Below are 22610 nucleotides of genomic sequence, written 5' to 3'. Positions count from 1 at the left end.
CAGAACAATCTGGTTTAATAAATGACGCTCATCTCTTCAGGATCACGCTATGACATGCCAGACCGTAAAATGTAAATTTAAAGGAATAAAACCCTCCCTTCTTTGGTTTTTATTGAAGGAAGGTGTTTAATCGAGGGTCAGGATGATGTGTGTCCTGATTTTTTTTGTAAGAAAAAGTAGATAAAAAGCAGCAGCTGGTGTTTGTACACCAGTGTGCGCCCTGTTGAAGAAAATCCCCCTTTACCATTTGCAGGTCCCAAGCAATCCCTGTGCTGCTCTGGTTGTGGTGTGTGAAGGGACTGACAGACAGGCCATGACTGTCTGGAGGTCATTTCCTGCTGCCTCAGGTCCACCTGTCTTCTGTAACCTGCCTGTGAACCACGTGTGAGGGCTTCAGAATGCACAACAAGCTCCAACAGCAGAGCTTGTGATGTTTTCGCCACTATGGTCTCACTCTTCACTCAGCAAACTGTCAACAATATACCTGGATGTCATTATTGTTTGCAATATAATAAAAGAAGTAAAATCTGCATCTGTGTGTCCTGCTCATTTGTAGTGAGCTGTCGGGGGTTTGACTGAAGAGCGCTGCATTTATAATATTACATTTGGAGAAATTTTAATTCAATTGATATTTTCCATCTGTGAGTTACAGATCAGTGTATATTTATCCAATAATATAAAATAAAGTAAAAAGTAAGAACTTATATAATGAATAATCAGACATATGAAGAGCAGAATAAACGAGTTGTTTTGATAATAAGTTTGTTCTCAAAATGACGTCAGTAAAATATATATTTTTATCTATGATTTAAAATGGAATATTTGTTATGTGAACTTGATGAGTTTATCAAAAATTTAAAGCCTGAAAAGGACACAGTAAATATGGTTATTTAGTACCCGAGCACTGACAGGCACTGACAGACAGTATTCAGTATTAAATTAAATTAAATTTAATTAATCCCGCACTGTCCACTTCTGCGCATCTACTGCGCAGAAGTGGACTGCACAGGATTAATTTTATTTCATTTTATTTCATTTTATTTTCAAATGAAATGATATTTTTGAATAAACTATTTACCAAAAATTAAAAATAACTCGAAATATACAATAAACTTAGTTTTATAAAAAATCTAATAAGTGTGTATGATAGTGTACATTAATACATAATTGGGAATAATGAGTAACTTTGTTCAAATTGATCAAATATTCTGAAATGTTTCTGAAAGTGTTTTTTCCTGACGTCACTGCGCATCGACGTTGAGCGCTGACGTCGAGCTCATCCCGGAAGAGAGGAGCAGCGAGTGGGGAACGTTCGGACAACGTGAGTTGTGTGATTGTTCCACACAGTTTGAAAGTGTTGATAAGTTAACACCGCTCGTGGAATAATAACAAAGCATCGTCACGACAAGACAAAGGCTTTGTGCGGGTAAGCAGGAAGTAGTGTTAGCTACGTGTTAGCTCCCAGAGTTAGCTTACTGCACCGGAAAGGTCCGTTAGTTTTGAACCCAAGTTGGAGAAATTTAATATTTGTTTCCTTCTTCAACGTAACGTAACATAACCTGGAAACAGCACCCGCCATTTGGTGGATATGTAATGTCATAATTCTTCAGATCAAGTTGTTTTGGGATGTCTCTGTGTAGTTTTCGATCCAAACCCTCACATCATGTCTGGTGTATTCTGTCGTGTCCTCAGCTCTGTGAACATGGCTCTGAATAAGTCCATGCATCCTCGGAACCGCTACAAAGACAGACCCCCGGACTTCTCCTACCTGGCCTCCAAGTACCCGGACTTCCAGCAGCACGTGCACACCAGCCTCACAGGCCGCCCTGTGTGAGTACCTGACACTGATCACACTGTTTACTCTGGTGAAACCATCTGTACGTGACTGAGTCTGAATCCTCATCATCTTCCTCATCATCATCCTCATCAGCACAGCAGCTTTAATGTCCGTCTGCGTCTATTTAATGTGTCAGAGTCACATGAAGGCAAAAAGCCACTGTCCTATCATCACGTGTCCAGACTGAGGGATACACTGCTGCTGTTTCAGTGGATTCTGCTGCCTCAGACTGTCACTTTTAATTGATTTTATTTAGATGTAATAAGATTTTTTTTTTTAATTAGGTCAGCATGAAAATGCTGAATATTGGATCAGATAATCAGCCAGGCTTATAATTGTGCAATCCCTATGGTGTACATTTGACCAGACTCTAATCCAATCAATAATTTTCAACTGATGTTAAATTCCCCTCTTGTTACTTTGCCATGTTGAGCTTTGTCCGGTTAATGTGTGTGAGGCCATGATTACTTGTACACGTCCTACAACGTACTAGACTAGATTCCTCCCTCTTCCCCCGGTCGCCATCGGTCCTCATGACTAAAGATTGCAGATTTCACAACAAAGAAATCAGTGGCTGAACAAAACCCTGCTTCTGGGTTTATTTAAAAATCTTAAATCAGAAGAATGAAAGCTGATTAAGCGGTCTATTCATGTCTGAAGTTACAGAGTGAGCTGCACGGATGTCAACTCAATCTGGTCTCTGCTTCTCCTTCATCTTCTGGCATCAGCAGGAAGAATCGGAATCAGAAAGAAAGATCAACATCGGAAAAAACAAACCCAACACCACTAGAGATTTGTTTTAATTCACTTCCTCCTCTGTGAAGTCGCTCTAATGATGAAAAGGAGCAAACAAAGTTAATATGAGCAATTTAAAAAATAGCTTAGTGTGTCAATCAAATACTGAACAGTAAGCTCCCAGTTGCAGGAGTTGTAGATCTATCTTTGTGAGGACCAGTTGCAGTTGACTGAAATCTTAGTAAACTGAGGACGTTTTGACCAGTCCTCACTGTCTGACACAGCATCAAAGGGCCGCTTAAGGGTCAAGACTTGGTTTTAGGGTCATGATTAGAATTAGGATCAGGCTAGAGTTAGGTGTAAGGAGCGAGGGGAAAGCACAGTATCCTCCCAAGAGTTACAGGCTAGTGTGTGAGAGAGGGATGGAGAGGCAGAGAGATGCTGCTCTGAGAAGTCATGATGTGAGAAAGTCCAGGCAGCAGAACAAAGGGGGAATATGTCTGGATTAGGGGTCATTGACGTCAGACAGTGTGAGATCATGATGGCTGCTGCTGTGGGAAAGAAACGTGAACCACATCAGCATTTTGGCCTCTGTGATGTGGCACTGGGAGCTCTGGTTTGCAGCCACTATTTGCTCCGACTCTGGCTGTCAAGCACTCGAATCCAGCTGTTTGTGTTTCTATTACGTTTTAATTAGTAAAACCCTCATGAAGGAAAAATTAAGAGGCAACATTCAATTATAACTACTGTTTGGGTTTTGGATCTAAACAGACATTTGAAGAAGAAATGCTTTTATTTACTGACTTTTTTTGTTATTCAGTAGATACAAGCATTTGTCCCAAACAAAGAACCTTCCAGAATCATTTATACTGACAGTTACTGTTGGACGTGTGTCTGAGCTCTGCGGTTGGTCTGTTAGCTCTGACGCCGCCCTCCTTCCTCTTTGTTTTTTGTTTTTTATGAAGCAACTACCTCGTCTGCTCTGTGAGGTAATCACTTGTTATGTTTAGTGTTATGCAGATAAATGCAGATCTGGTGTCAGTGCAGCGAGTGTGAACATCTGTGTGCGACTGTGAAACATATTGGTGTGGGCCGATCCTTTGTGGTTGTGAGGTGTCCAGTCAATCGTATTTTCCGTGGGGCGAACGTGGCATGTGTGGGCTGGCCGTGTGTGACAGGTGTTAATTATCAGTCTGTGGTGTCAGTGTCTGTCTGTGGCTCCCAGACAGACACACGGACAATGCACAATGTGGTAGTTGTGTTTGGACACCTATGTAATATTCGTCTGTAACATTTGTAGTACAAAAGAATGATCACAAAGCACGATCTACACGCATCATCACTTTATTAGGAACACCATACTAATACTAGGTTATAAAACTGCCTCAGTTCTTTGTGGTGTGGATTCCAAATATTCTTTTTTTCTTTTTATGAATTCTCCAGAAGCAGACCATTATATTTGTTAAATAAAATGACAAATCGGCCCAAAAAATCAACCTGATGAATAGATAATATATATTTGTCCATCACCCAAGTTAAGAAATTGTTTAAACCATCCTTAAAGTAACGTTAGTCAGTTCCCAATTTATTGCTTTTGTCACCAACGTGAACGCATGTCTAACTTTCTGTTTAACCGTCTGCAGAAATCTGGCTCCTCTTCCTCGTCACTCTGTCGTTCCATCAGTCGAGGGATTAGCTTGGTTTTGTATTTCCCAATGAATTCATCTCCTGGGTTTTTAAGTATTTAAGCAGCGAGTCGGGGGATGAGGGTAATCTTGGGGAGACACTCACTCAAGACGTGTCTCCCCTCATTTAGGAGTCGTTAGTGGAGCGGGCTGATAGCAGCGGGCCGAGAGTCGAGCTCAGACCAGGCAGCTGGAGAAGATGTGGTGTATGTGATTGGAAATGAAATGAGAAACGGATAAACCCCCAAATAGAGAGTGGGTTTGTTTTTTGGGGAAGGAGGACGGTGGCTCAGATTGGGGAGATAGAGGGGCGGGATTAGGAGAAATGAATGGGTATTAAAAATGCATCATCCTTGGTGACATTTAATTTGGCAGTCTTATTTTGTATGGGCAGGGAGACGATCATCGGTAGAACGACTTCCACAACTAATGAAATGTTACATCTTCTCACCCATTATGGAGACTTACAATTTAAAGCATGTCCTGGCAAAAAAGGATAAATGAATGAATAATTATGACCTACATTAAAATTTATATATGTAACCCTACAATGATCTGCATGACTTCTCTTACTGGAAAGTCCAGCATTAACATACTGAGTTTTTCAACCGTCTAGTTGGAGATAATTGAAAGTCACTTCCTCATTTAGGACATTATTGTTTTTACACACTTTACCCTCTTTATCTGCTGTGATGTCATGCTCTTAATATCCAGGTAGAACCACCACTGTATCTTAATTTCTGTTTTTACATCATCAGCAGATGTGCATAATTGCAAAATATCACAAAATAATCTCAGCGATATTTAGAGTCCATGTATCTTGTTTGTCATTTCTGCTTCTGTGAGGAATTAAAACGTTTCACTCAGTGTTTTGAAAGGGAAAGCAAAAACCTGACGAGAGAGAAAGTTGCTGCTAATCAGCACAAAAAAGGAGGTAGATCTACCTTGAAGTCACCTCTCTGTGGACACATTGTGTGTGTGTGTGTGTGTGTGTGTGTGTGTGTGTGTGTGTGTGTGTGTGTGTGTGTGTGTGTGTGTGTGTGTGTGTGTGTGTGTGTGTGTGTGTGTGTGTGTGTGTGTGTGTGTGTGTGTGTGTGTGTGTGTGTGTGTGTGTGTGTGTGTGTGTGTGTGTGTGTGTGTGTTTATGCTGATCATGTAACGGGGAGGTGAGAGCGAGCTGTTTGTCTCAGCAGTAAACTTCCCTCTGTTTTAATGAAGTCGTCCTCTTCATCCATTTGAACCTGAGCCAAGGACGTTTCTGCTTCTCAGCACTTCTTCATTCATTTTCTTCCTTCCTTCACATACAGTCTCCCTCGACACTTCTCTTATTTCTTTCCACCTGCTCCACGCGAGCTGGAATCAGCTTTTACTCCTGAATCCTACCTCCTCTTTTTCCCCCTCCTTCCTCTTTTCATTATCTCATCTCATCACAACTTCTGGGCTCATGTTTGTCCCACTCGGTTTCCCGTCGGCCACGTTGATGTCGTATGCACGCAGCGGAGCACCTACGTGGCACGAGACGTAAATCGCGGGCACTCTCACGCTCCGTCTGGTATCAGCCATTGCTCCAGCGTGGCCGGATTTGCGTGCTCTCTTCATCTGTTCGGTAGGTGGGGTTGCCATGGAGACGTTGCAGTGCTGCTGATGGGAGTGATCGTTCCGTATTACACACTAACACACACACACACACACACTATTGTATGCACACACAGTCATCAGGGACTAAAAATAGAGGGCTGGCCTGAGCAGCCTGCCTCTCTGAATATTGATCGTTATCTAATGATGCCTCAGAGGAGAAATGAAAGAGGGCAGAATGTGTGAGAGCTGGACAGATGAGAGAAGCCGGCGTTCATTTTGGGGAAGCAGTGAGTGTTGTGCTGATGTATCACTTCTGCCTCAATAGCCGGATTCCACGCAAAGGCTGCGTCTTCTTTGTAAACCTGTCGTAGAACCTCAGAGGAGCTCGCTGTGAGTTTTTCTCCTGGAGGTCACACACACGTTCAGCAGCTGATTACACTGGACCATTAACCTAATATGTTCATTAGGTGATAAGACACTGCCTGAGATTAATGTGGGACTCTGCAGGTAAATCCCTTCTCATTTGTATCTGTCTCACACCTGGCTGCAGGAGGGTCTCTGCAATCTCTCCTGACAGAAATGTGTGTGCGTAGAAACACTCTACTCCCCTTCAGCCAAATACACAAACCGGCGCTTCCCCACCGGAATATTATTACACTTCCTTGTACCAATGTGCATCATGTAATCATGATATCAACTGACATATCTAAGGTATTGAATTAGATTTTAACACGTGATGAAAAAGGTCCTCAAGATAAAGTAAAAATGAAGATGCTGCTTTCAGAGTTTCTGCATAATGGGTGGCAAAGCAGCTCAAGTCACCACAATGCAGTAGTATCACAGACAATCTGGAGCCTTCTGACTGATGCCTGCCTGACACCGTCTGATAAGGAGCAGTTCCTGAGACTTAATTCAGATTGACTTCAGCCCATTGATGTATTGAGAGAGCTGAAAAAGGCGCCATCACACTTCTAAACACTTCTTGCTCCGTTTTGGTTTAAAAACTCCTGGGCTGCGTTTTAGTCTGAACGTTTAAAACAAAGACATTTGGAAACGATCATGCAGTCACTGGTATTCGCTTTTTTTTATCGGATCTTCATGACTCGTCTACCAGCAGTGATACAAAGTGTTTCTATCACTTATTGTCAGTTAAACTCCACCTTGTTGTCCCTGCTTTTACTTTTCACCATTACTCTTTTTCATTCATAGTATTTTCTAAAACTATGCAAACAAGTGAAAACATTCAATCTGCCTCAGTAACAGCACAAGCTTAATTTCATATCTCAGTGGTACCTGAAGTGATGCAGCCCCTGGTATTGTTTTAACACAGGACCGTTTTCCGACTGACATCTCACCTAACAAGTCTTTCTAGTAATTACACAGAGCTGGAAAGAAAGGAGCAAATGAATTGAGCTACACTTTTGTCTGATGTGTCGAATCACAAAGGATGAGCTGAGCAATGAGTAAAATAATCTGTTTGTAAATAATTGATTTGTGAAAAGAATGAAAACATCTGAGGTTGACTGTTTTAGCCTCTCTCTCAGTTGTGGCTCCGTCTAACCAGCAGTAAATGAGTTGTTTTTTTCCAACTGGAATATACTCACACCAAACCCGTGTGGTGCCAGACTCTCCCATCACCAGGACACGTCTAATTACATCTGCCAAGGTGTGAAAGTGCTCAGCCAAGCTTTAATTATACCGATCACACCCACTCGTTTTGTCTGCCGCACTCGTGCCTGCCCGTATGACAGCTGAAATCATTAAACATGTCGAGAGGAGAAGACGGGGGTGGCGAGTGAGTGGGACTCAGAACTGGGAATAAAAAGCAGGTCTTAGTGTGGAAAATATGAATTCTATTGTCATTAGCAGAGGATTGTGAACTGATGGGCTGCTTATCTCCTCATTGTCCTTCGTGTGTGTGTGTTTTTTTTATGTGAAGTAATAGGCTTCAGTGCAGGGAGCCGGCGTACTGTAGTAAGAGCTGTTGGGTTAATTGCGGTCAGGTCTCCTCACTGGTAAAACGAGGATCAGCCAGTGACGATATTAAATTTAAAATCATCCTTAAGGACAAACTTTAACTTCTTAAAAACCTCAGTCTTTTGTAGCTTTGGCCAGAACCTCCACGATCGTAATAATAACAAATCAAATTCAGTAAGTAAACATGGGCGGCATCTTTAAAGGTAGAAAAAAAGGCTAAATCATTGTCTTGTGTGAAACCTGTTCCATCGATCCTTTTACCCAACAGTTTTAGATTAGAGAGATTAATCCGATCCAAATTCCCCTGTTTTCCTGTAGCGTTAAAATAATTCCCTGAACTCATTCCGCCATGTTTGTTTCTCCTCCAGTGTGAATTTCAAAGAGCCGGAGGCGGTGCGAGCGCTGACCTGCACTCTGCTGAAGGAGGACTTTGGTTTGACCATCGAGATCCCACTGGAGCGCCTCATACCCACTGTCCCCCTACGCCTCAACTACATCCACTGGGTGGAGGACCTCATCGACGGCCAGAAGCAGCCGCGCAGGGGCATCGACATCGGTACCACCACCACTCTCCTCGTCATTGCTGTAAATGTGTGGACTACTGTGTGTTTTTGATTCTTATATTATCATTGTGGTGAGGACGCTTCGAGTGAGAAGGGCTGACAGAAGTTTAAATAATCACAATGTTCAGTTTAGAAGAAGGATGAAATTCAGTGCAGCAGAACCAAAGTACTGATCTTTTTTACTTCATGGTTTCTTACTCCTCTTTAAACACACTGTCTGATCGCTTCACGTTTCATCTTCAACAGAAAGTTATCGTTATCCAGGTTTGAGATCTAAACTAAACACAAATATACATTCAGATAATAATAGTTATAACTTTATTCAAATAGCACATTTCAAAACAGCCGTTATGTGCAAAGGGGGCAATAAAACAAGAATACAAAACATCAACGACAACAAACTAAATAATATTGAAAACAAAAGTAAATGATATAGTACAACTTAATTTAAAAGGAATGACAAAAGGAGCAAAGAAACAAAAATATAGCCAAAAGCAATCAAAGCCCTTTGGCAACAGCATGTTTGGGGAGATTAAAAAATAATGTTTCAGGCCTGAGTTAATATACATGTTGGTCATCGTTGTTGTAAATTTAGTTGAGATTTTGTGCAGAGAAAATTAAATCCAAGAAATAAACCCATTGAGAGTGTAGGTAACTGTCCCAGATTCCTTTTGTGTTGCGGACTCCTGCTCTAGTTTGTTCTTGGTGTGTGCATCAGCAGCTCTGAACCACACACCAAATGTCAGCTGTAGCTTCCAGCTGGTTCACTTGTGCCCACTTGCTCCCAGTGTTCCCAGCACATACTAGTCCAACCCCCTCCACATGTCAGAGTGGGTTTGCTGTTCTGTCTTTCATAGGAAGCGTCACCTTTCTTTGTGTGTCCTCTCATTAGAGCCTCTGGTGACCCTGAGTCTTTCAGAACACAGACTGAAGCTGTCTTCTCTCTGATGGATCACCGACACTAACTGCTGTCACCTCTGGACTGAATTAAGACTTAGTTCTTTTATAGATGTGAATGATTGAATAAAAGCTCCGGTCACAGACATTTATTGATCCATGCGGCCACCAATTTAAAGATAATGATTTAAAGACACAGATCACCCACTCTGACACAGGCTTTTCCTTCGCTCCTTTACTTTTAATAGCATCCAAGAATATGTCTGTACTGATCACTGAGACATAACCATTCATCATCCTCATGATTAAATACATCACTGTCAGGCTGCCATAATTGTGTGTGTAATGTGTATTTCCATAGGCACTGGGGCGTCTTGTATTTACCCCTTACTGGGAGCCACAATGAACGGCTGGTATTTCCTCGCCACAGAGGTGGACGACATCTGTTTCGACTACGCTACGAAAAACGTGGAGCAGAACAAGATGTCTGACCTCATTAAAGGTGAGTGTGGTCCTGGTCAAACCAGATCAGAAAAGACGGAGGCACAAAAACTTTCGAGTACTGAGTGTGGTTTATTACCTCCGACAAGGAAAGTGTGTTTTCATCTCTGTCTGTGTGAAATTTTGCCGGATTACACAAAAAGTATTATATAATATAATTTGTTGAAGGGGTGGGGCAAGACCCAGGGAAGAACCCATAGATTTAAGATGGGATCCAGATAAATGGGTGGATCCTGAATTTTATTTTCCTGTCTTTTTGGAGGTATGCACTCTGAGTATCCTTAGTCTGTGTTTCAAATAAAAACTGTGTCAATCTGTGTTTAGATTATAAATATTTTTATAAGCGACATTAAGTGTCAAACATGGTTTCTTTGTCTAGATCAGAAAGATTTGCTGCTTCTTTCTTTTCTGTGATAATAAACATCAACCTAAAGTGTCATGTCATAATACCTCAGATCATCCAACTTGCCTCACTCAAATTCTTTTTTATTTTCCTCAGTGGTCAAAGTTCCCCAGAAGACTTTACTGATGGATGCCTTGAAAGAAGAGACAGAGATCATATACGACTTCTGCATGTGCAATCCCCCTTTCTTTGCAAACCAGCTAGAAGCACAGGTTAGTTTCCTCCTGCACAAATTTTTACTGCTGCTCGGTCACATTCTTCAAAAGTAAAAAATCTACATTTCTCTCGTGGAGCGTCAACACAACACGGAGTAAACACCAAGACGATACATGGTAGTAACAGCCTCTAATAGGATCAAGTCCTAATCTCTCTCTGTCTTGTTGCTCTCTCCAGGGGGTCAACTCCAGGAACTCACGCCGACCTCCTCCCAGCTCAGTGAACACAGGCGGGGTGACGGAGATCATGGCGGAGGGCGGCGAGCTGGAGTTTGTCAAGAGGATCATTCACGACAGTCTGCAGCTCAAGAAACGCCTGCGGTGAGGAGACCTGGACGTTGACCTTCAACATTAAAACCTGAATCACACATGATGTTTGTCTTTTAGATGCAACCAAATCAAACCAGATTCACCAAATCTAGTCCTGCAGAGCAATGTATTCAAATGAGCCATTACTCTGTGCTCCGAGTGGCTGTGAGAGATTTAAATGGCCTCTGAGAGAACCAGTGAAGAGGTTGCTGAGCATCGATGGAGCTGTTACCCACCATTGCTGTAGTGATTTTGGCACACGCTGTACCCTGCACCGTCTCTGAGAGCCCACAGGGAACAGCTGTGTTTGGGTGGGGTGGGGGGGGGGGGGTCTCCAGCGGCCATCACTTTACCCTCCCCCTTAACCAGGGCTGTCACCGGGGCAGCGGAGTGAGACTCGGGTAGCAGGAGCTGCAGAGTGGTGCTATTAAAACTAATTAGACATGCCACACCTGCTTGGCCTCCAACAGTTAGAGTGTGTGCATGTGTGTGTGCTCTTGTCCAGCTGTCTTTGTGAGGACCAGTTTGAGTCTACAATCTACAGAGTGAGGACATTTAGGCCTGTCCTCCTTGGATGGACTGTTTGGGGATTAATACTTGGTTTTAGGGTTAGAGTTAGGTTAGGTTAAGGGTTAGGGTTAGGCATTGAGCTTGGATGGTAAGGGGCTAGGGAATGCATTATGCCACTGAGTGTCCTCACTAAGATAGTTGTACAAACATTTGTGTGTGTAAGTGTGCGTGTGTGTACATGCGTGTATTCCCATAATGCTTCAGTGAAAAGACGAGCGGCCCTGAGAGGGGCTGATGTTAACACCTGCTTGCTCTTGTGTGGCTCTGCGTTACACTTGTGTGGTGAGGAGGACACATAAGTGAGAATGAACGCAGCCTCATTTAACAAGTTTTGAGGCTCAGGCCAAACCAACCATGTCTGGCTGTCACTCCCAGAAGCATGCTGGGACACCAGAGCCACCAGGTGTCCATGGAAACACTGCCAGCTTGTTGGATTGGTCCTTTGTGACGCTCCACCGCCGCGCCCTCCTCCTATTTCACTCTTCTTCCTCGCCACCTCAGTACAACACACATCCAGATATCCTCAAGGAAAATCAGAAATGAATTTTCTCTGGTAATAAGATCGTAATCACATGTCTGTGCTGAAACATGTGGAGAGAGAGCGAGAGAGAGAGCAGATTGTATATTGACGCTGATGCAGCTGCACACTCTGGGCTGTTTGAAAAAGCCGTCTGAGGAGGAGGGTTTTCTGGGGGCTGTTCTGGGGGTTTCCTCCCCACTGTGTGGAGAAGTGAGGAACATCTGTGAATATTAGAGCTGTTCAATATTTCATTCAGTGGCCTCAGAGGCTGACATGTTGCTCTCTCCACCCCTCCACCCCTCTGGGCATCTTCATTCCTTCCAAACCTCATTACATTTCAGAGCTATTTCATTCGTCAGCCGGCAGTTTCAACAGTTTTTAACATGTTGCGTTGGGTGTGACTGCAGGTGTGCACCAAACAATGTGGTTGTGATTATGTCCTAACCTTCAAATACATAATTATTTTCTTTGATACAGAGATGATACTTGGAGATTATGTTCTCGAATATGTTTAGAAAGCTTTGTCTGCTTTTCTTGATTAATCTCTTCACCAGTTAGTCGCAAAGTGTCGGGGAAAAAGGTGAAACTGTCTTCTGATCTTTATTTATCAACAATTTGAAATCCACAAAAAACAGAGAAAAGCAGCAAATCATCAGAGAAGTTGAAGACATTTCTCATTTTAAACATTGTTTAAATGATTAAACCCCCATTCAATGTGTTTCTGCTTAGTCTTTTAGTTTTTTAATTAACTGAATAATAGTTTCAAAATTTTCTGAGCTTCTTTCATCTTTATTTTGGCAGCTGAACAGTCAGAGGCACCTGTTTGAAGAGGTTTAATAAATCAAACGCACCACTAAAAGTTCTGAACAGTAAATTAAACGATTTCACCAGTGGAACGTAGCGTCCTAATCTTTGAGTAGATAATCCAAATCTTTTTGTTTTTATATTTCTCTTTTCAGCCATTGTTTAGAGACCATATGATTTGTATTGATTTATTATCTGTTGTAAATGGAGCGCTCTTTGTTTCCGACCGACTCTGATGTGTTTATTGTTCCTCCGTCTTCCTCTGCTGCTCACTGATCAAGACTAACCTCATCTCTTTACTGCTCAGCAGAGGTTATTGATCAGGCCTTCACCACGGGACGACTTCAAACCATCTTTTCCTCCACTTTGGGCTGAACACGCTCAGCTCTTTGTCTTTGTGTTGCTCCCTAAAGCCCAGCTCAGCTTGTCTGATCTCTGCTCGGTGGTTCACGCCCCGGCCCGTCACTGTCACACAGCTGGTTAATGTGGGTCCTTCTTTCTGCAGGTGGTACAGCTGCATGTTGGGGAAGAAGTGCAGCCTGGCACCTTTGAAAGAGGAGCTGAGGAAACAAGGGGTGAGACCTGGAACAAAGACAAACACACACATCTGCATCCACCGTTTCACAGGGCAGCCTCAGCTTTTTGTTCTGTCTGTTCCTGCAGCAACACGCTGCTCTGTGCACGGCTTCATGACGGCTTGTTAAAATAATCTTTGCCTGGCATCTCAAACCAACCCTCCTCTGGGTGTGAGCATCGATGTTAGCAGGCAGTTGTCGCTGTGCAGAGATCCAGAAAAACGACAACAGATCAGCTCTTTCTGATATGCCACCTAAGCAGTGTCACAAACGAGCCATGAACGAGCTGATTTCTGTTCGCAGTGGATGAGCGAATCACGCGGCGCTCTGCAGCTCACATGTATTACTGTCATTAGCCGAACTAATAGGCCAGCACATGATTTTCTTACCGCTGCAGACCTCTGGTCACTTCTCTCACATGTTCAAAACACAGAAATGGAGAGTGAGAAGCCTCCTCACACCTGCAGTCCCTCTGTCCTCCTCCAGAGGTTTCAGAGTTGCTGTCGCTGCTCATCAGAGTGAGTGCAGCCTTGGCTGTTGTCCAGGGAGGAGAGTGTAGCCTCCTTTTTGAAAGTGTGTGTAAAAGGAAACCCGGCCCAGTTAATATGCTAATGCCTTCATCAGCCATTACTTAATCTTCTCAAATTTCTCCTTCTGTCTTTAAATGATAAAAAACAGATACTGAGGAGATTGACCTCTGACTTTTATCAAAACGACTCTCCTGTACCGTTTGTACTGCAGCAGTTCACTGACTGTTAAAGTTAACAGGGTTTTCACAGCACATGCATGTTTTGTCACATCATGGATATATACGCGTTATATTCACACCCATGGTTCAAGATGGGAAGCCGAAGCTCACGGTGAGAAAAGGTCTATTTCACACCATCAGAGGTCGTCGCAGGTCACTGGGTGCTATTGGATTTTAGCTGTTTTACATTTTATCACCTGTACATATTACTCAACTTCCACCGATGGGCAACATACTGCAGGGTTTTCAATATGTTAAGATACTATTTACTTAATATTTTGGATAATGTTAATGCTCATTAAACCCTGCTCCCTTCGCAATTTAAAAATAATCTAAATGTAGCTTTTTTAGAGGAATATTTTGTCTCCATGTACAGTTTTGAATGGAGGGTTGTAGTTCTTTTTCAAAGATTTAAATATTAACACGCTATAATAAATCTACAAACAGAACCAACATGGAACCGATTAGACACTCAGCACTGGGTTTGGCTGTGGGAAAGACGACAGAAACCTACTTTAGTTTGCAAGATAATTTCAAATGTTTCACTCATGACATTAAACTCTTTCAGAAATGATCTGCGGCATGAATCGATCATCCACATGCTGCTCCTTTCTCAGTCCGTCTGTGTTTCCTTGTCCCTCAGGTGCCGAAAGTGACGCACACAGAGTTTTGTCAGGGACGGACCATGCGGTGGGCGCTGGCCTGGAGCTTCTACGATGATGTGATTGTTCCGGTGAGTCTGTGCAGATTTGAATTGCTGTTCTTTCGAAGCTCTTCACTCTGACTGCCCATTTAAGACTCATAGGATTGGTTTGTTTTGAGTAATGAAATTCAGTGGCTTTATACTTCGAGAACAGTACAACATATTAATACCCCAAAAAAATGAATCTAATCAGCATTGGTCCTTTTTCTCCTGGAGCCGCTGCCCTCATGCTCGTGACTGCTTCTAAACCTGCTTAATAATGCACCGCCTCTGTCCTGCTCCGTCCTCTCGCCTCTCTCCAGACTGTATCCCCTTTCCCTGCAGCCTCCTTTCCATTAGAAGCACTTATTCCTGCCTCTGGGGAGATGTTTATGTGATTTTTAACGCGCTGTAGCCAGGCAACAGTTGCCAGGTCACGACTGCGAGCGCACACACACACACACACACACACACCTTACCATTGTGATCTGTGCACAGTGAGAGTTGCTGATAAATAGAAAATGGGCTCACAGAGGACTGAGAATCATTCTTTAATGGTGTGTGTGTGTGTGGGTGGGTGGGTGGGTGGGTGGGTGTGTGTGAGAGAGGACTGTTGGTGTTCTGGACTCTTCAGCAGAAAAGCAGTTGAGCAGAAGGATTGGCCTACATTTCCTCCTCCTCCACTTTCACCCAGATCCACTGCCATTCACTGTGTGTTGTGTGGTTACTTGACAGAAGTTCTTGCATGTGTGAAGCTTTGCATGGTTGACTTCCTGATTCTGCCCGCCTGCATGTGCATATATGGCCGTCTGGTATAATGTATGTACATAGGAGGCTCATTAAAGTTACATATAGATGATAACATGTGTAACATGCATCCAGATGTGACCTACTTATCACCCTCCTTACCAGGTCATCCTGGAACAGGCCATTACTGCATTTACTACTCAGTTTCCTCTGGTTTAAAATGAATAAATCCAGACAGGAAGACGTTTCCCTCTACATCTGACTAATTGAAACACTCATTAATAAACCAAGTTGAAGTTTTAAACCTCTGTCAAGTTATTCGGCATGGGGAAAAAAATTGTTTTTCATATAGATGACCCACTTTTCTCTGTCTCCAAATTCATCAAGCTTGTGAGATATTTGTTCAGTTATTGTGTTGTTTAAAGAAACAGAATGTTGTTGTTTTCCTTCTGAAGTCTTTTATAGATTATACAAACAACATATAATGTGTTAATTGGTGAGGTTCTCATGGGCTGGTTGGCACATTGTGTGAGACTGTACAGACGAGACAGAAAATAATAATGGAATCATTAATCATGTCACTATATTTATCAGAGATGCAGAGGATGGATTTTAATAAAGGAAAAGCAGATAAAGAAACCGAGTAAACACAGACAAAAGAGGAGGACAGAGAAACGAGCACATGCAGACAGAATAAAAGAGCAGATCAGACTGCGTCAGACGGCCAGGCTTCATCTGAGCCCTGAGGCAGTGGTGGTTGTTGCTCATACAGGCCTCTGGCACGAGGAGGTTCAGGAGGAGTCCATACAGGGGGAGTCCACAAAAAGGAAAATGGGTGTGGAGAGGAGAGGGGGTGATCAGAGAATGATTTACTGTTTTCGCCTTAAGGTGAAATTGGCAGCATTTTTGTTTGTTTGTTTGTTTGTTTGTGTGTGTGTGTGTGTGTGTGTGTGTGTGTGTGTGTGTGTGTGTGTGTGTGTGTGTGTGTGTGTGTGTGTGTGTGTGTGTGTGTGTGTGTGTGTGTGTGTGTGTGTGTGTGTGTGTGTGTGTGTGTGTGTGTGTGTGTGTGTGTGTGTACACTCAGGAGGTCAAGAGAGATGACTGAATTACCTTCTATCTGGAGAGAAGAGCTCTTGTGGGATCTGTATGCTTTTAGTCTGGAGAGTTTTCAAAATGTGGTGAAACCTTTGTTGTGTCTACCGTGTGTATGTGAGTGGGTGTGTGTGTGTGGGGGGGGTGTATGCATTGAGGTGAGAGTGTGTAAGTGGGATTAATAATAGTGTGAAAGAGCAGCAGCGTCTACTCGTGGGTCTCATGTTCTTTGTCTGTGAATCTGTGTTAGTTTCTGTGTGTGTGTGTCTGTTTGTGTGTTTATGTACCAGTGTATTAGTGCAAGAATCTGTGTCAAGGATGCTCAGTACAAAAACACAGATTTGCCCTGTTGGATTTTATTGATTACCTCTCCCTCTACATTGAGCTGCAGGGCCTGCAGAGCGGAAACGGAGGAGAGACGTCTGTGAGAGACGATAAGAAATGAAAGAATCTCTCACAGGCAGCCGGACGAGGCAGCGTCCATTGTTCAGTCCACTGATCAAATATGTCCAACTCCCCTAAACATGTATTTTAATGGAACATAATATAAACAAGAAATCAATCGATGATCAAGACTGAGAAACCTTTTGCTTTCAAAGTCATCTATTCCTCTTAGTCATTACAGAAAGAGAAAACACATTTACATCATAAATTGTAAATAATGACTATAGCTTCACCAACGATGCACTCAAATGAACAAGTATTCAGAACTTGTCTCCAGATCGCTGCAGCAGTGTGAAGGTCAACGTCTGCTCCATCCTTCAGCTGTTTGTAGGTCAGTCGGCCATACTGTCTGCTCCATCACCGCACGCCTCTGCTGCTGCAGACCCCCGCCGTCTCCCCACTCTCACTCAGCCTGCGGTGACGCACAAGTACAGCTCTGAATTATTGGCTGCAGTGGATGTGTAGCAGGCGATGGCTGCAGAGCGTCAGCTGGATTCAGACACTTTGGAGTAACGACCTGCTCGGCCATGATAGCGTGACATCAGAGAGGATGAGGGATGAACGGAGTTTACTCATTGCAGGTTCAAGTGGAGTTCATGTGGTGTGTGCGCCCTCTTGTGGTGTGTAATGAACATACATCCCTTGTCCACCCAGCTTGAAGTGTGAGATCATCACAGCAGTAATGATCAGATCTGGTTTAATCAATGTTAGATTTTAAGACAGAAAATGTTAGAAATAGAGAAGAGAGCTTTTCATAGATATTGCTGTGATGATGACTGACGTTCCTCCGTGGACTCCGTCTGTCTCGGTGTCTTCTGTCTCTTCATGTGATCTCACACTGACTCCATGGTGTAGAGATCAGGGCTGTGGGTGTCCACCATCTGTCGCAGGACTCTGTGAAAATGCTTCTTTTGTTTTGGGTCCTTCTGCAGATTACTTCTGGGAGCGGTCACACAACTCTGTGTACCTGATGGTAATGAGTGAAGGATAGGGATGTAAACTCGCCTTCATCTCACGTTGTTTAACAGTTGTTCAGAGCAGCTGTTTGTCCTCGACCTCTGACTTGTAATTCAGAGGTGGAGAAATCAGGAGTTTCTGACAGCAACGATATCCCCTCCCCCCCCCTTACGGGGAAAAGATCAACATATTTGGCAGAAAAGCTGATAATGCAGTCGACAGAATGTTTGAGACAAATACCACATATGTACATTTGCCTTGAACAGGTCACCAGCCGGACAATCCACTATTTGTCTCCTGTCTAATCGTCACTGCTAACATACAAAATAACAGCAATAACTATACTTCCTGTCGTGAGTCAATGCAGCATAATGAGAAATGGTGGCCAAAACCTTTGCAGTCCTGTATAATGAATATTAACATTAGCCATCGATATTCACCAAATGTGTGATACAGGTTTTACTTTGTGTAACTAGTTCTCTTTAATGCCCTTGATGGTGGCTTTGCCCTGGATAAAGAAGCATTGAACTACCATCACTCAATTCATTTCCATTTTCTGGTGTTTACATCTGAAAATGAGGTCGGATAAAGAAATAAAAGTAGTGAGAGCAATTGGCAGCATGATTTTATAAAAAGTGAGATAACTTAAGTGGGATAAAACAGAAAGGGAAGTAGCAGAAACAAATTCTGTACTGTTGTGCTAAGGTTCAATAAGTTGTTTTCATATTTTAGAATTTGTGTCTATTATTAAATCATCTTATTGAATATGGTATCCCCGCTATTGTCAAAATCACCTTCCAACTTGTCTCTTTCTACATAAAATCATGCATGTATAAGGAAACCATTTCATTTGTATCCTGTTGCATGTTAACTCACACATTGGGAATAATCTTCAGTGCATACTATTGTTTAACTGTCTCTGGTTCTCTCTCAGTCTCCTCCCAGTAAGAAGCGTAAACTGGAGAAGTCACGGAAACCACTGTCCTTCACACTTCCAGAGGCTGGACTGAAGGAGCTGCAGGTCAAAGCTTCGGCACTGGGCTGCTCAGCCCGCAGCCCAGTGGACAACGTCACTGCTCTGCTGGAGAGGACACTCACTGATCTGAGGGTGAGACTTCCAGAGATGTGTTTCTGTGCCTTGTTGTGGCATCTGATTTTAAAGTCAACAGTGTTATCAAAATTACTCGATTTTTTTCAGTTTCACCAGCACCTGGAGCAGCAAGGTTCTCTAATATACGATGTTTGCTCCCAGTACATCACAATATAATACAGTACTCAGTGGCTATATCCACACTACTACATTTTAGTTTTGAAACTCGCACTGTTGCTCTGTTTACATCTGCAGTCCACACTCCTGGGTTTTAATTGTTCAAAAATGTTTAAAACAGTTTTAGTTTGAAAGCTCTGGGAACATTGAAGTCTGGACGGCCTGAAACAGAAACATACCTGATTTCTTATCAGACCCAACTCGACTACCAGCAGTGAACACAAAGCATCTCCAACACTTACTTTCACTATCAGCTACGCATCGTTGTCAGCTCAGGAAAACAAATCCAATTTCACTTCACTTTTTACTGTTGTTGTTTCTGTGTCGTAGTATTTTCTGTAACTAATCAACCAACTGCAAATAAACAATCTGCTTCCTGTGTACACCGGCACGCACATGCCCAGAGCATGAGACTTGTCCCGTCATACGCATTTTCAGGTCTTTACGTATGGACGGGGATTATAACTCATTCATGAAATGTTCCTGTGGATGTAGATCGTTAAAATTAAAATCAGGGTTCATACGGTCATGGAAAACCTGGAAAAGTCATGGGAAAAATTTACCTCCCAAAAGTTTTGGAAAAGTCATGGAAATTTGTTATATTCATATTTTCATGTCGTTCATTTATGCTGAGTTTTAATAATTCATATGCTTTTAAAGAAAAGCGCTCAAAATATAAGTAGGCATACTTGGGTATTTGTCATTTAAGGTATACTGTATGCCTCGGAATTCTCATTGTTAGAATGAATACTACATTTTGTCACTTTTTCGCGTATACACCGAGATTTCACAAAATGTTCGGTCATGGAAATTTGGTTTAAAATTGTTGAAAAGTCATGGAAATCCATTGGTCAAAAAGTGCATGAACCCTGTAAAATGTTTTACCATGAATGTAACCGATGACCACTTCAGATGTTACTATAGAGATGAGTCAAAACTCTCTGACCCTTCACTCATCAGAAACAAAACATTAGAAGCTTTAGGGTCATAAAGGTGATGATTTGAGGATCTGTTGCAGGAACTGTGCCCATTTTGATTTTACTTTACTGATCATACGTCTTCTCTCGTGACAGGTGCTGCACAAGCGTATCCCCTGCAGCAAGCAGGAGCAGAGTCTCGTCCTGACGGCCGTGGAGAACAATTGGATTCACGGTCGACAGAAGCGACGTGAACAGAAGCGTCAGTTGCGAGAGCTTCCCAGGGCGCCTCACTGGGTTGCCGCCAGCTCTCAAACCACCACGGCCTCAGCTGCTCGTCCAAAGAACCAACCCTCCCAAAACCAGTCTGCTTCCACACAAAACAGCAGCGACACTCAGGGTGATGTCTCTCACAAGGAAACCACATCTGTACGAGAGGAGACTGGCAACGGCTGCTCCCCCAGTAAAGATGAGACACGGAACGCGGCTGGAGAACCGAGCGAAGTCTCAAACGATGAGATCAGTAAAGATGTGAACATGGAGTCTGCAGGCCCGAAGGAAATGGCTCCCGCAGCGAGTGAGCCCCCGACACAGCGACCCCCGAGCCCCGGTGCAGTCAAACAGTTCCTGTTTAAGTGTCAGCTGAACGTGATGCTGGAGGGGAGCGACGTGCTGATTGAGATGCACTACGTGGAAGGTCAGAACAAAGACCTGTTGAACCAGCTGTGCACGTACCTGAAGAACTCACTTTTAAAGTCTATCGCAAGGCCCTGAACCATCAGGAGGTCCGATCCGAGTGCCTGTCTGTTGAGAAGTGTCTCTCAGGAGTTAGAATGATTTTACTGTGTGTGTCCAGCAGCAGGCAGCTTTTGACAAGTTCAGAAAATGCTGAGTTTGTTCCCGGAAAGAATCAACTGTGTGTTCAGATGTTTTCTCTTAAAAATTGTGTAAACATTTTGAATAAATGTAGTTTTTTAATTGAATTTTATACACAGTCAAGTAGTTTTTATTTTATGATGATGCCGTGTCTTCAAGCGGCCACAAGGGGGGAGTATTTGTGTCTTTCTATTAGGGACCATTCCTGTCATGATTTGTTGTATGAAGATTAAAACCCTTCTAATCTGTGTTTTAGACACTGTATTTGTGAGCAGCTTTGGTTTGGCAGTCGTCACATTCTACATTTACACACAGTCTGTGATTTAGGATGTTTGTGGAGCGGTTCCTGTTCCTGGACAACGTTCAGTGTTGTAGGCACCATTATTGCTCGGTAGTGGCTGACTAGTTTCCTGACCTGAGCTGAGTGGATAAGAAGAAGAGAGAGAACTGATATATCCAGGAACATGTGTGTACGTGCAGAGTCACAGGAAAAAACACTGCTCCTTGGTATACGACATGTCCCTAGGTTATACCAGGGCTTCGAGGCCATTAGTGTGTGTGTGCATGCGTGCGTGTGTGTCAGTCATGTGACAGTTGAGCAACAGCAGAGTTAAAAACAAGCACTGACTGTCCTATTGTCACAGAATCTAACTACTTAAACTGTGTATTCAACATCCTGTTCAAGAAGTTAAAAAACACCATGCTATCTATAAATATATCTATATAGTGAGTTAAAATCATTTACATTACAGAATGTGTAAATAAGTCTGGATATTCCTGGGTTGTAGGTGGAATATAATAATCCTATAGTTTCCACTTATCTGTGTTATATCCTGTATTACTGGATCATAGTGGATCTATCTGGAGCTCAGTACAGTTTTAACATTCATTATAAGTTATCTTATCTCTGCCGAGAAGGTGTGTTCATCCCAAGATGACTCACAAACTATTAAACAGATTTCCTGGAAACATAGTTGGAGAATGCAATGTGTGTCAGGAAAGAACTAATTATACCTTGGATTCATGAATTGTTTTATGTATGTCTCGGGATATGAGCGTGTACAATTTGGTGCCAACCGATTGACTTCAAGGAGACTGTTGACCCCCGGTGGAGGAATGTGCTCTGGATGTGTAGAGTCAGATTCAGTTGAGTAAACGGTACTATATTTCAAAATGTATGGGAATGGAAGTAGTAGTACTACTTGCGTACAGTGCAAGTATCTCAAACTGTAATGAATTACCACACTTGAGTATGGTACTTATTTACTTTCCACCACTGTCTTTATCTTTGTACTTTTTTGCTGTTTACTACACATGAAGTAATTTCAGGTCACTGAAGTAAACCGTTCAGGAAAGGTCATGGATCCTGAGTGGATGTAGGTCATCAGACTGAACCTCGTGGTCCATCACTGCGCTCACAGGTGGAGTTCACACAACATGGCAACATCGAGGGTGGAGCCATTGCTGCTGGTTGAGGGTTGAACAGTGTGAGATGTAAAGTGAGTGTAATCACGGTTACTTGTAAAAGTGTCCTTTTCAACCTAAGTTGATATCCTGGTATAGTTGCTACTAACTCGTTACTATCCACTCCATGTCTCCGGCTGCTGAGCTGACGCGGTCTCTGAGCGACACTTGACCTCCGCCGGAGGAGACGTGGTTGTGAACGTCTCCTCCAGCGACATTTTGTGACTTTTCTCCAGTGGGTTGATTG

At 42.9% G+C, this 22610-nt stretch overlaps 1 protein-coding gene across 2 annotated transcripts; it reads left to right on the top strand.

Annotated features, from left to right (window-relative positions):
- Positions 1-1249: 1249 nt before the first annotated feature.
- On the top strand, positions 1250-21147 carry mettl16 (methyltransferase 16, N6-methyladenosin). Of its 2 annotated transcripts, none has more exons than XM_053423598.1 (10): positions 1250-1321; positions 1693-1830; positions 8181-8368; positions 9634-9774; positions 10273-10388; positions 10570-10712; positions 13100-13169; positions 14561-14650; positions 18774-18947; positions 20180-21147. In XM_053423598.1, exons 2-10 carry the CDS (start codon positions 1703-1705, stop codon positions 20795-20797), a joined length of 1668 nt encoding a protein of 555 aa, XP_053279573.1. In that variant the 5' UTR covers positions 1250-1321; positions 1693-1702; the 3' UTR covers positions 20798-21147. The 2 variants fall into 2 exon arrangements, with proteins under 2 accessions (XP_053279573.1, XP_053279572.1); XM_053423597.1 differs by having other exon boundaries at positions 1276-1426.
- The last annotated feature ends 1463 nt before the right edge of the window (positions 21148-22610 follow it).

This window comes from Pleuronectes platessa, chromosome 5, assembly GCF_947347685.1.
Source record: "Pleuronectes platessa chromosome 5, fPlePla1.1, whole genome shotgun sequence".
NCBI lineage: Eukaryota > Metazoa > Chordata > Actinopteri > Pleuronectiformes > Pleuronectidae > Pleuronectes > Pleuronectes platessa.
Note: the sequence above shows the minus strand (reverse complement) of the source record. Positions and strands in the feature narration are given on the sequence as shown.